The sequence below is a fragment of the Suricata suricatta genome, chromosome 14 (genome assembly GCF_006229205.1).
Source record: "Suricata suricatta isolate VVHF042 chromosome 14, meerkat_22Aug2017_6uvM2_HiC, whole genome shotgun sequence".
NCBI classification, from domain to species: Eukaryota; Metazoa; Chordata; class Mammalia; order Carnivora; family Herpestidae; genus Suricata; species Suricata suricatta.
In genome coordinates, this window is record NC_043713.1 from 60,630,967 (window position 1) to 60,644,265 (window position 13,299).

Here is a 13,299-nt window from a genome sequence, read left to right on the forward strand (position 1 = left end):
GGCCAAGAGAACTGTGCCAGGCCCACAAACAGCCAAGAGCAAGACCCCCCCGTGGGGGTCACCTCAGCTCTAGTATCTGACGAATAAGAATGGTGGAGGGTGGGGCACCTGGGTGGCTCCATCACTGAGTGTCCAACTTTGGTTCATGTCATGATCTCGCAATGTGTGAGTTCAAGCCCAGTATCAGGCTCACTGCTGTCAGCACAGAGACTGCTTCAGATCCTCTGTTCGCCTTTCTGCCCTTCCTTGTGCTTTCTCTCAAAAATAAATATTAAAAAAAAATGGCTGAGTGCGTGGAGAGATATAAAGCAAGAGGACCCCAGGGCTGGGGTGGGCTTCATGACCAGTGGTGAGGAGAAGCCCAGCCTAAGAGCTGCCTGGCAAAGCCAGCACATCGCCCATACCAACTGCCCTGGGCCTCAGTTTGAACAGCTTCTGCCCCCATTGATGAGCAGACCAGAGCCTCACCCAGACACAGTCCATGCCCACAGGACCCAAATGTACACACAAAGGCCACCAGCAACCCTCACAGCCCCACTGCCCTTGTGGGAAGAAATACCCACCCCACCCCCAGCTTTAAACTACTTGGACTTTTAAGGAAAAATTATACGACATCTTTTTTTTTCAACTGGGGTAAAGTACATACAATCTTTGCTACGTTAACCATTTTATATAATTTTAAGTAATCCCTACCACCAACATGGGGCTCAAATTCACAACCCCAGATCAGGAGTCACGTGTTCCACTGACTGAGCCAGCCAGATGCCCCTACAGTTTTGAAAAATTAAGTGTTTGGCATGGGGCGCCTGGGTGGCTCAGTGGCTTAAGCATCTGACTCTGGATTTTGGCTCAAGTCATGATCTCATGGTCCATGAGATCAAGCCCCATGTCCGGTTCTGTGCTGACATGATGAAGTCTGCTTGGGATTCTCTCTCTCTCTCTCTCTCTCTCTCTCTCTCTCCCCCTCTCTCTGTCCCTCCCTTGCTCATACATGTGCTCTCACTCTCTGAAAAATAAACAACATTAAAAAAAAAAAACCATGTCTGGCTTGATCAGAAAGGAATGATGGATTCTGCAGAGAACGTGATGAGAGGTAGGAATTTTTGAATTGCTGTCAAAGAGATCACTCACCTTCATTGTTCTTTGCAAAGTTGAGCTTGATCAGTGACCTCCCATCCAATTTCTGGAAGAAAAGTAATTAGGAATTACTAATAATGAATAAGTGGCTAATGTGAAGAGACATCGAGGCTGTGAGGCTAGGTGAAGCAGAGAGACTGGAGATCTCTGACCATGCAAGCCTTCGGAGCTGCAGGTGAGAGGCAAAGCCCCGCAGGTGCTGACGCTGGGCCCCAGGACACAGCACTGACCTGGACAAGATGGGCTGCACAACCCAGACTCTAAGTGGGCAAACTGAACCACTCGCAGGGGCGGATCCCCAGCTGCAGGTAGAGGGTGAGGGTGAGGTTTGCTTTATACTTCTCAAATGTTCAGACATTTTTATTGTGAGCACTGATTACTTCTGAAGTTAAAAAATGTGTGTATTTCTTCTTCTGGGTGGTGGGTACATAGATGGCCATCTACAATTCTGCTGTATGAGTATTAAGACTATTTAAGACAGAATATTAAAAAATGGGGGGAAAGCAATTAATATATCCAAATGCTGAGTGATTGTGGTGGTATCCTCTATTTTCCAAAGTTCCTGAACCGTGTTTGCAGTTCACCTCTTCTGTGGGAGACTACAATAAAACAGTCCAGACAGCCAGAGGAAAAAAGCTGCCCCAGTGGGGGAGGGCTGGGTTTGAGGAAGTGAAGGGGGCCATGGAGACCCCAGAAGAGGAGGCAAAGCTGTGCACCCAGGAGCACCTGACTGAGGGCCCACAACCCGGCAGTCCCTGGTCACTCTGGTGTGGGCCCGGCCCTGACCACCCAATGCACAGAGAAAACACCAAGTGGGCATCCCTGGGCCAAGCCCCACCTCCTAGCCCTCCTGAGTGGCCAGGCCACATGCGAAGCCTGGCGAGGCCACTGCTTGCTGGCCAGCCCACAATTGTTCCTCCACAGCTAGTTTCTTTCCCTCCTTCGTCACTCAGTGGCCCTCCTCACCAGTGCACGTGAACATTAGACTCTAGGACAGACAACAGGCTCCTTGCTCTGAGGCTGCTCCCATCGGACAGCCCTCCTCCTTCAGGCCCAGGCACATGACCCGATCCAGAGAGAGTCTGTACACAACTCCTGGCAGGAGGCCAAGCCCAGGACATCTACATGATTTGGGGGCCCTGAAGAGCACCTGTGAAGCAAAATGCCCAAAGCAACAAAGAGTGCTCCAGAGACAACCAAATGACCATATCCACTGGGAAGGAGACAAAGGACATGGGACAAGTATGGACAAGAAAACATGAGGGGCGTCAGGGGCAGAGTGGGACTTAAAAGCCACCACTGACAGTATAAAGTGCAGACCCTCACGGCAGCAGAGGAGCCCCGACACCAGCTGTTCCACTGAGGCAGATGAGGCCTTCATGTCAGGGAAGACAGTGTACTCCAAACACAAGTCAATCATATGGGGCACGGGCAGGCAGCATGGACCCCATAGGAAGCCCCTCAAAACCCACAGTGGCTCCCAGCAGACGGCCTCACAGGAAAACTGCTCGTCACACTTTCAACAATAACAAGTGAGGAAGGACACAGCAGACACCTGAAAGAGAGCACTCTGCTTAAGGAGGACAGGCCGCGAGCAGCACCTCAACCACCCGAGAGAAAAGTCTATAGGCTCGGGGGGCCAGGCCCAGAACCTACACCACTGGTCTGGCCCTGTTTCTTCCAAGGGGAGGGAGTCACCCACCTGATCCAAGGGGCCCAAAGCCCCCTACACTCTGTCACAAGGGCCAGAGGAGCCTAGACAGCACAGAAGGGGCCTCCAGGAAACAGGTAATAAGAACTCAGCTAAGTAAAGAACCAGTGACATTTCACTTGTCCTAGGCTGCCAACCAGGATACCGTTCACACCGCTTGCGGTCTCACAACCTCCCCCTCAAGCCTCACTGCAGCCGGGTCCTCCTGGACCCCCAAAGACCGCCTCCTCTCTGCATGGCCTCCAGGGTCTCTGTCACAGGACTGATTGGGCCTCACCCAGCTTGCTACCTTCCCAGTCAGCTCGGGACCTTATCCCAGCAGATGGGGCTCCAACCCCAGCCCCCCGGGCCAGTGCTCTGCCTCATGGCACCAGAACCCACCCTGCCCACCTCGTCCTCACACTCCTCCTCCAACAGCCCATATTTCACCAGGATGACCTCTCCACCTCAAACACCTTCCTGACACCCTGGAGTCGACTTGTTCTCTAAAGTTCCACAGAAGTCCCCAGCCTCCCTGCTGGCCCTCTCATTCCCCCTCCACTCCAATGGCCCTCCCCCACTCTGTGCATCCAGTTCCCTACTGCTGCCCTGCCCAGGGCTCTGCTTCTGAGGGATCCAACTTCCTGCTGGAGCCACACTGGCCTGGAGCCCAAGCACACGCTGGATCACTCGGTTCGACCTGTTGTCCGTGGCACAGGACATGCTAACTGACCCAGTCCTTCCAAGATGTGGCTGTACTTAAAGATTCCTACTGAGTTCTCCCTGGCCCCGGGGGAGACACAGACCCTGATGTGACGGCCCAGCAAGCACACAGGCCCACCCTTAATAGCTATCATGGGTCTGACCTCTCTGTGCCACCTCCCCAGCCCCACCCTGGTCCACCTCTTACACAGACAAGTGCACAGCCCCCTCCCTGGCTGCTTTCCCACCTTCTACCCTTGACTCCACAGTCCAGTTTCCCAAACGGCAGCCAAAGTGAGCCTTTAGAACACAGGCAGGATCACAACACGCTTCTGCTTGAAACCCTGGCCAGCTTCCAGCACCACCCACCAAAATAAACTCATGTGCCTCCCACAGCCTTCAAGGCCCCTCGATGCAGCCTCTATCTGCCATCTCCCCATCCCCACATCTCCAGGTCTCAGCTTCAACGGTGCTGCTCCACAGCTCAGGGATCACTGGCCCCACACACAGCACAGGCGACTGCCATGCTGAATAAATGGATGCAACTGAAAAAATGAAGGAATGGGCCTGGGCTGCAGTATGAAGAAAGGAGAGAAACCTCCCAGAAGAAAAGGGACCAAGAGAATGTGTAAAATGTAGGAACAACACAGGTGTGTGATGGAGATGTGCAGCGGGGGCGCAAAAGAGGAGAATGAGCTGGAGCTTGGCTCTGGGAACCTCCTCCCTAGTGACACAGAAGTTGTGTCATTAGACCTACATACGTGACATATAAAAAGCTGCTTAACCTAACTCATGACAAAAATACAAATTAAGGGGCACCTGGCTGGCTCAGTCAATGGAGTATGAAACTCCTGATCTCAAGGTTGTGGGTTCGAAGTCCACGCTGGGTACAGAGATTACATACAAATCTTAAAAAAAAAAAAAGTAAAAAAAGTGTTTTCACCCTGAGGCGACACAGGCATCTGCAACTTCTCTAGAGGACAATTTGCCAGCAGCTAGCCAAACTGAAAATACACCCACCCTGTGACCCAGCGGTCCTGGGAGGGCACGCCTACACGTGCCCGAAGAAACGAGCACAGGGGCAGTCCCTATCTGCTGTTAGTAACAGCAGGGGACTTCACCTGTGCTTCAGCAGCCCCGCAGGAGGATGCATGCAGCTGCTCCAGAACTTGGCAGCGCTCTATGCACTGAGGTTCAGGGCTCCCAACACACCGCTGGGGGAGAGAGCAAGGTAAAGAGGAGTTTGCGTCTGTGAGCACATTCATGACTCAAGGAAAGAAGATGTACATTTGAACATGTGTGTGTGTGTGTGTGTGTGTGTGTGTGTGTGTGTGTGTGTGTGTGTGTGTGTATAAGGAATATTTCTGGAAAGGAACAATGTGGGGAAGGGTGAGGAGGATAGTCCCACTCCCTGAGCCTCATGTACAGTCCTCTACCACACTTGCGTGTACACAAAAACCAGAGAACAAAAGGTCAGACGAGAGGATAGCATTCACTGGCATCACTTAAACTCCTACCCGGCCACCTACCTCTCCGTTGCTGGGGTTGGTCCCATACTTCTTAAGCCAAGGGACAATGTTACTGAAGGGAAGAGAAGAGACAGTGTCAGCAAGGCGGTCAGGTGCAGCCTGGTGAGGAGGCCACAGTTCAGGAGGGCTGCGTCCGGGTGAGGGCTATGAATGGGCTTTGCTCTACTTCACTTCTGCCAGCAGGAGCCAGAAAGAGGAGCACCTTGCCTTGACCAAGGAAGCAAGGGAGTGTTTCTGGACACCTTGGTTTCAATATATGTCCAGGGTTTTTATTGTGGTTACATAAAAACAACACAAACCAGCAAAAAAAGCCATATATAAATATTGATAACGTCCGTACAATGAAACGCTGAGCCAGCATCAAAGATTATACTTCCAGGGGCGCCTGGGTGGCTCAGTCAGCCAAGCATCCAACTGTGGCTCAGGTCATGATCAAGTAGTTCTCGAATTTGAGCCCTGAGTTGGGCTCTGTACTGGCAGCTCAGAGCCTGGAGCCTGCTTCGGATTCTATGTCTCCCTCTCTCTCTGCCCTTCCTCTGCTAGCACTCTGTCTCTCTCTCTCTCAAAAAAATAAACATTGGGGCGCCTGAGTGGCTCAGTCAGGGAAGCATCCGACTTTGGCTCAGGTCACAATCTCAGGGTTGGGGGGTTTGAGCCCCATGTCGGGGTCTACGCTGACAGCTCAGAGCCTGGAGCCTGCTTCAGATTCTGTGTCTTCCCTCTCTCTGCCCCTCCACTGCTCATGCTCTCTCTCTCTCTCTCAAATATAAATAAATATTAAAAAAAAAAAAAAGACTAAGCAACATGCTTCAAAATACAGAGCTGGGAAAGTATATACCTAAATGCTGGCTATACTTTCATAAAGTGGAAAGTACTCGTTCATTAACATTCCAAAAACAGGATAGATAGGCTGATTAGAACACTAGTCACCCCATGTGCAGGGAGAGGTCAATGCCACCCCAGGCAGGGACAGCAGCATCTTCCAGCAAGGCTGCCCGCTCAGGGGTCACAGCAGCAATGCTGACTCATCCCTGAGGCGCTGGAAGTCCCTCCTGGGTCCCCAAGAGGCCCACCCAGGTCTCAAGGCTGCCAAGACTTCAGTATGGCCTGGCTTGGCACAGCCTAAAGCCACAAACCCTCCAGCTGGTCCCATACCCCCTAGCTGAGTGTGTGCCAACAATCTCACCCCTTTTGTTAGCTCAAAAGTCAAGGGCAAACTCACAGTAAGTCAAAGACGACGCCTTCAGGAGTGCAGACTGGGTAGACGAAGGGCTGCAGAGAGAGACTAAGAAAGGACAGAGTCACTCCGGGTGATACAGTGGTTCCCGTGACTTCTCTCTTTCTTCCTCCCTCCTTCCCTCAGTCCTCCAACAATCCCAGTGCTCCTCTGTCCAGCCGGGGCTAGGTGACAGTACAGAGGTGACCCCACAGCCCTGCCCCTCAGAAGCTCCCCCGACAAACCAATAAATACAAGGCAAGGGTCCCTGGGATGACAAAAGCCTGGATTTTCCCACACACTCTGCTGTGTCATGTAACACACATGTGATCACATTCAAGCCCCAAAGAGGTTCCAGGAGGTGGCCTTGGGGAGGCAGGACTAGAATTTACTCCCTAAAACCTCAGCAGACAGGCCACACTTTTCCACTGAAAACTACCCTCTCTCATCCCAAGAGACTCTGTGGAGCTACTGTGGCCTGGGGGTGCCCTGTCTGCTCCTGACCAGCGTGCACACAGCTGCCCAACATTTCCAAGGGACCGGCATGTGACTCAGGCAACAGCCAACATCCTAGGAGCCCTGAGTAAGTTCTAATACACGGATATGGGGGTAGAGGGGTGTGCAGAGACCCAGAGTGCCACAGGTCACTTGCCACCTCAGGAGGGTTGGCTTTGGCAAAGCAGAGCCCACAGGTGAGGGGAAACTGTACCTGGTGAACTTCCTTGAGCCAATACCCTCTTTTTTTTTTTTTTTTTTTTTTGCATGGGGTTTCCATCACTAGCCATCAAGAGCCCTGGTTGACCTGGCTTGTTTGCACCTTGGTCCCCTTGAGAGTCCAGTCGGCACAGGTCAGTCTTCTGGACCTGGGCCACATGAAGGCACTGGACTCACCTCCCCAGATGCCCCAGAAAGCTCCCATGGGGAAACCTCACCACCTCCCCCTCTGGCCCAACCTACTGCTCTAACCCAGTGGTGATCCTGGTGCCTCGGGGGACTGACAAGAATAGGACCCAGCACCAAAGTTAAGCTCTCAACAGCAAGGCACTGCACATTCATCTTCTCCCAAACGGGCCTTGAGGGGCACAGTCTCAAAGTATGTTTTTACCCAGAACCCAAGGTAGTTAAAAAGTGGAAGAAACACAGCTTAGGGAAACCTCTTGGAGGAACTGGGAACCAAGAACCAAAATATTTTCATAAAATCCATTCATACCCACTCTGAAGGAGACCACATTACCATGAGACTGCTGAGATACTTGGTGGGGGTGGGGAGAAATCCAAGCAATGAGGCCCGAGTCTCACTTGCTGACCCTCCCTGAGCAAGTCCTATGAATAGGGAAAAGCCCTCACTCAGTGCTACGTGGGAGCCCCCTGGGGTGAACCCAGTAGCTGCATCCCTGGCCTTCCCTGAATCCTTCTTGCCCTGTGGTGTCTGGCTGACCTGCCCCAATCAGGGTGCTGGGATCACTAGCAGAGCTTTGTCAGTTCTTAAGGCTCATCATGCCCAATGGGGCGGACACACACACAATGTGCCTAGGGCAGGGATGATCACAGCGTGAGCTTAGAGAAACTCGGGCCCAAATGGACCATCGGACCCACCCAATTCCCAAATCCCTAATGTCTTGGGGTCATTAATTTTAGTCCCACTTTCCAGCAGACACAACTGTTCATCCACATATCAATCACAGTGGGAAGAAGCACCTGAGTGGCTCTGCAGCTGGGGCCCTCCCCATCCTCACCAATAACCTGTGCTCACAGGGAAGGGGGAGGGGTTCACGGTATCATGACTACTGCTGCTGCTGTTACTGCTTAGACTGTGGGCTAGAAGTAAAGCATGAAAGACATGGGCCTGGAGTCAGACCACTAGGTCCAAGCCTCAATGGCATCACTTCCTGGATGTGACACCTGGGTGAGAGACTTCCCACTTCTAAACACTGATCCTCTCAACTGTAAAGTAGGCTTAACAACAGAGCCTACCGACCTTGGAAGGTAAGAAAGAGGTTGGGGGAAAAAATGCATAAATACACAAACACAGAATGAGCAGAAAGTATTAGGTCTTGTCATTGTTAGGTCATCTCTCAGTTCAAGGAAGATCTAGGTGGGAAAACATAGACAGAACCCACATCTGTATCCCCAAAGGTCATATTCATTACTCAAATATTGAGTAACAGGAATCAACTAGGAGGGAAAGATAAACACTCAACAACTCTTACCTGCAGTGATCAAAAGGTAAACGGCGAAAATTTGCTTGTGGGATATCTGTTGAAGATGAAAATAAAAGACAGAAAGTTTATTCTGTAAAAACACTTCATTTATGTGTTCCTACCAACAGTTAAATTCCATGTGAAGAAACTTTATGTGGGGGCGCCTGGGTGGCTCACTTGGTTAAGCGTCTGATTTTTGCCCAAGTCACGATCTCAGAGTTCATGGGTTCAAGTCCCGTGATGGGCTCTGTCCTGACAGTTCAAAGCCTAGAGCCTGCTTTGGATTCTGTGTATCTCTCTCTCAATCTGTCCCTCCCCTGCTCATGTTCTCTCTTTCTCAAAAATAAATAAATACTTAAAACCCTTCAATAGGCAGGACACATGGAGTACGTCAAAAAAGAACTTAAAGGAAAAAAGAGCATATTTGCTCAAGCCACTGGGGTTGGGTTTCCCCCACAATCCTAATACCCTTGCTGTGGAGCCTGGTTTTGCTTTTTAAGAATGCCGCGCTCGTTTTATCCCTGTCAGCAATTATGAGAGTGTGCTCTTTTTTGTTTCAGCCTTGAAAGTCTTGGGTATTAGCATTCTTTTTATTCTTTACTAACTTGACAGAGAAAACAATGTTAGTTTACTCTGTGTCAAAAAGTACCACCCAGAAGAAACATTTTCTCATGTTTAGTGTTAATTCCTCTTTTGTGAATCATCTGTGTTCTCAACCTATTTGTCTGCTACAATCTGTGTTCTTATTCATTTTTACAGTCTCATTGTGTAGTGAAGACATCATCCCTTAATTACACTCCCCCCCCCCCCCGCCCGCCACACACACACATCCACATCAAGGTAAACAGAAGGATTTCATGCCTTACCTGGTTTCTTGCCACCATAGAAGTGAGTGTATTCAGCACAGGTAATGTACCTAAAAAGGGAGAATCTTATTACCACCCCTCTTTATAAAGAAGACAGTCTCTGGAAATAATTGATGCCTAAATCATTTCACTCATTCAGCAGATGCTTATTAAACACCTAAAATGTGTCAGACACAACACAGGGATACACAAACTAATAAGCAAATATAAACAGTCCTACTTTGCTCTGAAGGAAGCCAGAAGCCTGATGATGCAAAGGGGCTAGCCATGTGAGGATGTGCAGGAAGAACTTTCCAGGCAGAGGGACAAAGCAAGCTTATCACATATAAACGCCCTGACACAGGAAAAGCTGGTGTGTCTTCAAAAAAGGGTAAAGTCACTGAATAAGAGTGTGCAAGGGAGCATGTGGCAGCAGGTGAAGAAGGCTGGTGGTGGGACCCCAAGGGGCCCACAAGCTGTGTAATGGCTGCAGATCTGCGTTAAGTGGTATAAAAAGCTGCTGGAGGGGTCTGCGTAGGGCCTGACATGATCTAACATAAGTCCTCGAAGCATCACTCCTGCAGCTGTGTAGAGAGGGACAAGCAAGAGAGGCAACAGAAAACTAATCAGGAGGCAACTAAAAAGGTCAAAGGGGGAGATGGAATACACTCCACCTACTAAGGGGGTTGGTGGACTAGTGAGTGCTCCCATGTCGCGCACTCACTTCCTGGATGAGCCGCAGGATTTACTAATGAACAAACAGGAGGAGAGAGCCTCAGGAAAGAGGCACCAAAGCTAACTCCCAGCCTTCTGACCTGAGTAAACTAAGTAGCACTATGACCAGTGAGATAGGGAAAATGAGGGGGGAGCATATTAAATGTGAGATGTCAGGGCACCTGGGTGGCTCAGTCAGCTGAGCCTCTGACTTCATTTCAGGTCATGATCTCGCAGTCTGTGAGTTCAAGCCCCACACCGGGCTCTGTGCTGACAGCTCAGTGTGGCTCTGTGCTGACAGCTCAGAGCCTGGAGCCTGCTCCACTCCATCCCTACTCACGCTCTGTCTCACTTTTTCAAAAATAAATAAAAACATTTTTAAAAAGTAAATGTGAGATCTTTATCAAACATCCAACTGGAGATGTTTATTTTAAAAAAAATTTTTTTTTAGGTTCTTTATTTATTTTTGAGAAACAGAGACAGTAGGAATAGGGGAGGGTCAGAGAGAGAGGGAGATACAGAATGTGAAGCAGGCTCCAGGTTCTGAGCTAGCTGTCAGCACAGAGCCCAACCCGGGGTTCAAACCCACTAACCATGAGATCATGACCTGAGCCAAAGCCGGACGCTTAACCGACTGAGCCACCCAGGCACCCTGGAGATGTTTAGTAAGCAGCTGACAACTGCAAGATGAGAAATCACCAGGGAGAATGTAAAGGGAGAGGAAACATAGGGGACATGGACGTATGAAGTCTGGAAGAAAGATTTAGCAAAAAAGACGAAAAAGTGAGGCCATTGAGCCAGATGGAAAAGCAAGAGCATATGGGGTCCCAGATACCAAAGAAGGGGTTCAGTGGGAGCAAGGTGGCCAACTGTGCCATATGCTGTTGACAAGCCCAACAAAATGAGAACTGGGAACTGACCACTAGATTTAGGAACAGAGAAGTTACTGGGATCCTGACAGGAGTAGTGCTGGGGAGAAAAACCTGCCTGGAGTGGTTTCCAGAAACAGCAGAGAACAGCAAGTAGACAGGTTTTTGACTTCTTGTTCGGAAGAAAAAACAACAAACCAAGGAGGCTGAATTGAAAGAGGGGAGCACGGGGCAAGGCTGGTTTTAAAAGAGAAAATTCCGCAGCACGTGTGTAAGCCGATGAACGTGCACACAGGAAGACTGGAGGTGCAGTAGAAAGAGGGGCTGATTCAGGGCAAAATTCGAGACTGGAGATGGGGCGTTCCAGGGCAAAAGTCAAGAAGCCAAGGGGCCGAAGCTCCGCCGAGGCGGTAGGAGGGCCGCAATCAGGAGCACCGACGGTATGTTAGAACCAAGGAGCCCGGGAGACATCGTCGGCTGTGGAGTAATAAAAGTCAGAGGCTTCCGGGACGAAGCGACATTTAAGAGTGGTTCTGAGAACCAGCTCGGAGAGAAGGAAGAGGGCCGGCGCGGAATGCGGGGCAGGTGGGCACTGAAGCCGAGCGGGGTCCCGGTCCCGGCTGCGGTTCAACTTACATCTTGTCCTTCTGATGCTGCCGTTTCCCCATGGCGGCGGCAGTGGTGGCAGTGTCAGGACCAGTGAGTGCGGAAAAACGACAGCAAACAATCTAGATCCCGACTTCTCGGCCAAGTTCCCTAACTACTTCCGGCTCCCGCGGACCCGCCCCGGAAGCGGGCGCAGGGCGTGAGGGAACGCTGGCGCCCGGGGCCAAGTGCGCATGCCCAGCCGATGCAGCCCAGTCCTTGGGCACCTGAGCAGAATTCCAAGTAGGGTTTGTTACCTGCTGGGGCATGAGGACCTTGAAGCCCCACTTCCTCGGGCGGACAGGGAAGGCTCTCTCTAGACCTTTCCTCTTAACCATCCAGCCCTGGCTACATGCCATCCCCGCTCAAGCCTGTGCAGATCTGACCTGGGCTTTCAGATCTTTAAACAAGTCCACCTGGAACCTAAAGTCTCCCCAGCCTCGGCCTCATGTCTGCTTCCTTCCACAGTAGACGTCTCCAAAGCCACGTCCACATTCGCTGTCTACCCGTTCTTCCACTCAGACCCTACCACACCCAGGCCCTTTCCTTGGGAGGCTTAGGGGCAAGTGGCCGTGGCCATTACGCCCGAAAGGCCAAAGCCTCACTTATCTCTTCTTGCGGATCCCTCCCTCATCCAGACCACTGTGTTTGTGTGCCCCAGCCTAAGCCCTGAGCCTCCGTCTACACCCAAGCACCGGGTGATCCTTCCCAGTCTTATGGGTTTAAATACCACTTGTATCTCTTGACTCTCATCATTAAATGGCCAACACTCCGGATTCCTGACCTCCATTTTAGGTACCACTCATCTCAAATTTAACATGTCTGGTCAAAACAGAATTCTCCACTGCCTCTCACCCTCACCCATGGGCTCCCTTCTCCTCAACTGTACCACTATCTAGTCACCCAAAGCCAGTGGCCCTTGTCCTTTCTCATCTCATGACTGCCTCCTTCTCTTTAAGTTTCAACGTGTCACCTCCTCAGAGAGACCTTCCCTAACCACCCACTGCATACATGTCCAGCTCAGCTTCCTTAGGGCCTATCACAACTTATAACCCTATTATTAATTTGATGCACTGGTTACACATACAGTCTCACACACACACACACACACACACACACACACACACACACACACACACAAAGGGTAGGATGTAAGCTCCTTAAGAGCAGGGACACCAACCACTTGGTTTACTATCTCCAGCCCCTAGCAAGGTGTGGTACATATTAAAGGGTTCAACAAGTATCTGTTACCATCCAGTAGTCAGTAAGCATTTTGTGAGGACTAATGTCTCAAATGCAGGTTTGACTCTAAGGCTGGTGTGTGAAGCAACAATAAGAGTCACATCTCTGAAATTCCTTAGGGAAGTGCCAAGATGGAAACTAACATGCCAGCTTATTTCCCTCCAGGGAGGGAACAAATCACTGTTTCCTAACCCTGCACCCAGATAAGGCTTGAGTTTAGGTGTAGGGAAAAATGATAGAATTGTAATTCAGTGAGGTCAAGTGAGGCTCAAAGAGGCCACAGAGTCACTGTAGCAGTCTCCCATCTCCTTGCTCATTTCTCTTTCAAAGTGCCATGGCTGAATTCCCATGTTAGAGTACAAGCAAGGGGACTTCACAGTAGCACGGACCTGACCAATAACTGTATGCAGGCTCAGACCAAAGGGCCTCTGGCTTGCACAACTCTGACAACCTCTTCTGGCAGGAGGAAGCCCAAGGGACTGTACAGCCTCTAGGGAGCCTAACACAAG

At 50.7% G+C, this 13,299-nt stretch overlaps 1 protein-coding gene across 3 annotated transcripts in view; it reads right to left on the reverse strand.

The window, feature by feature from the left end:
- Positions 1 to 11,676, reverse strand: part of PPIL2 (peptidylprolyl isomerase like 2) — a 29,333-nt gene extending 17,657 nt beyond the window's left edge. For all 3 annotated transcript variants that reach the window (XM_029922867.1, XM_029922866.1, XM_029922865.1), the window contains exons 1-6: positions 11,540 to 11,676; positions 9,342 to 9,391; positions 8,485 to 8,530; positions 6,281 to 6,343; positions 5,059 to 5,110; positions 1,132 to 1,183 (exon numbers count right to left, since the gene is read on the reverse strand). In XM_029922867.1, coding sequence (XP_029778727.1) covers positions 1,132 to 1,183; positions 5,059 to 5,110; positions 6,281 to 6,343; positions 8,485 to 8,530; positions 9,342 to 9,391; positions 11,540 to 11,571 — 295 coding nt within the window. In that variant the 5' untranslated portion in view covers positions 11,572 to 11,676. The remainder of the gene's footprint in view (positions 1 to 1,131; positions 1,184 to 5,058; positions 5,111 to 6,280; positions 6,344 to 8,484; positions 8,531 to 9,341; positions 9,392 to 11,539) is intronic.
- Between the last annotated feature and the right edge of the window lie 1,623 nt (positions 11,677 to 13,299).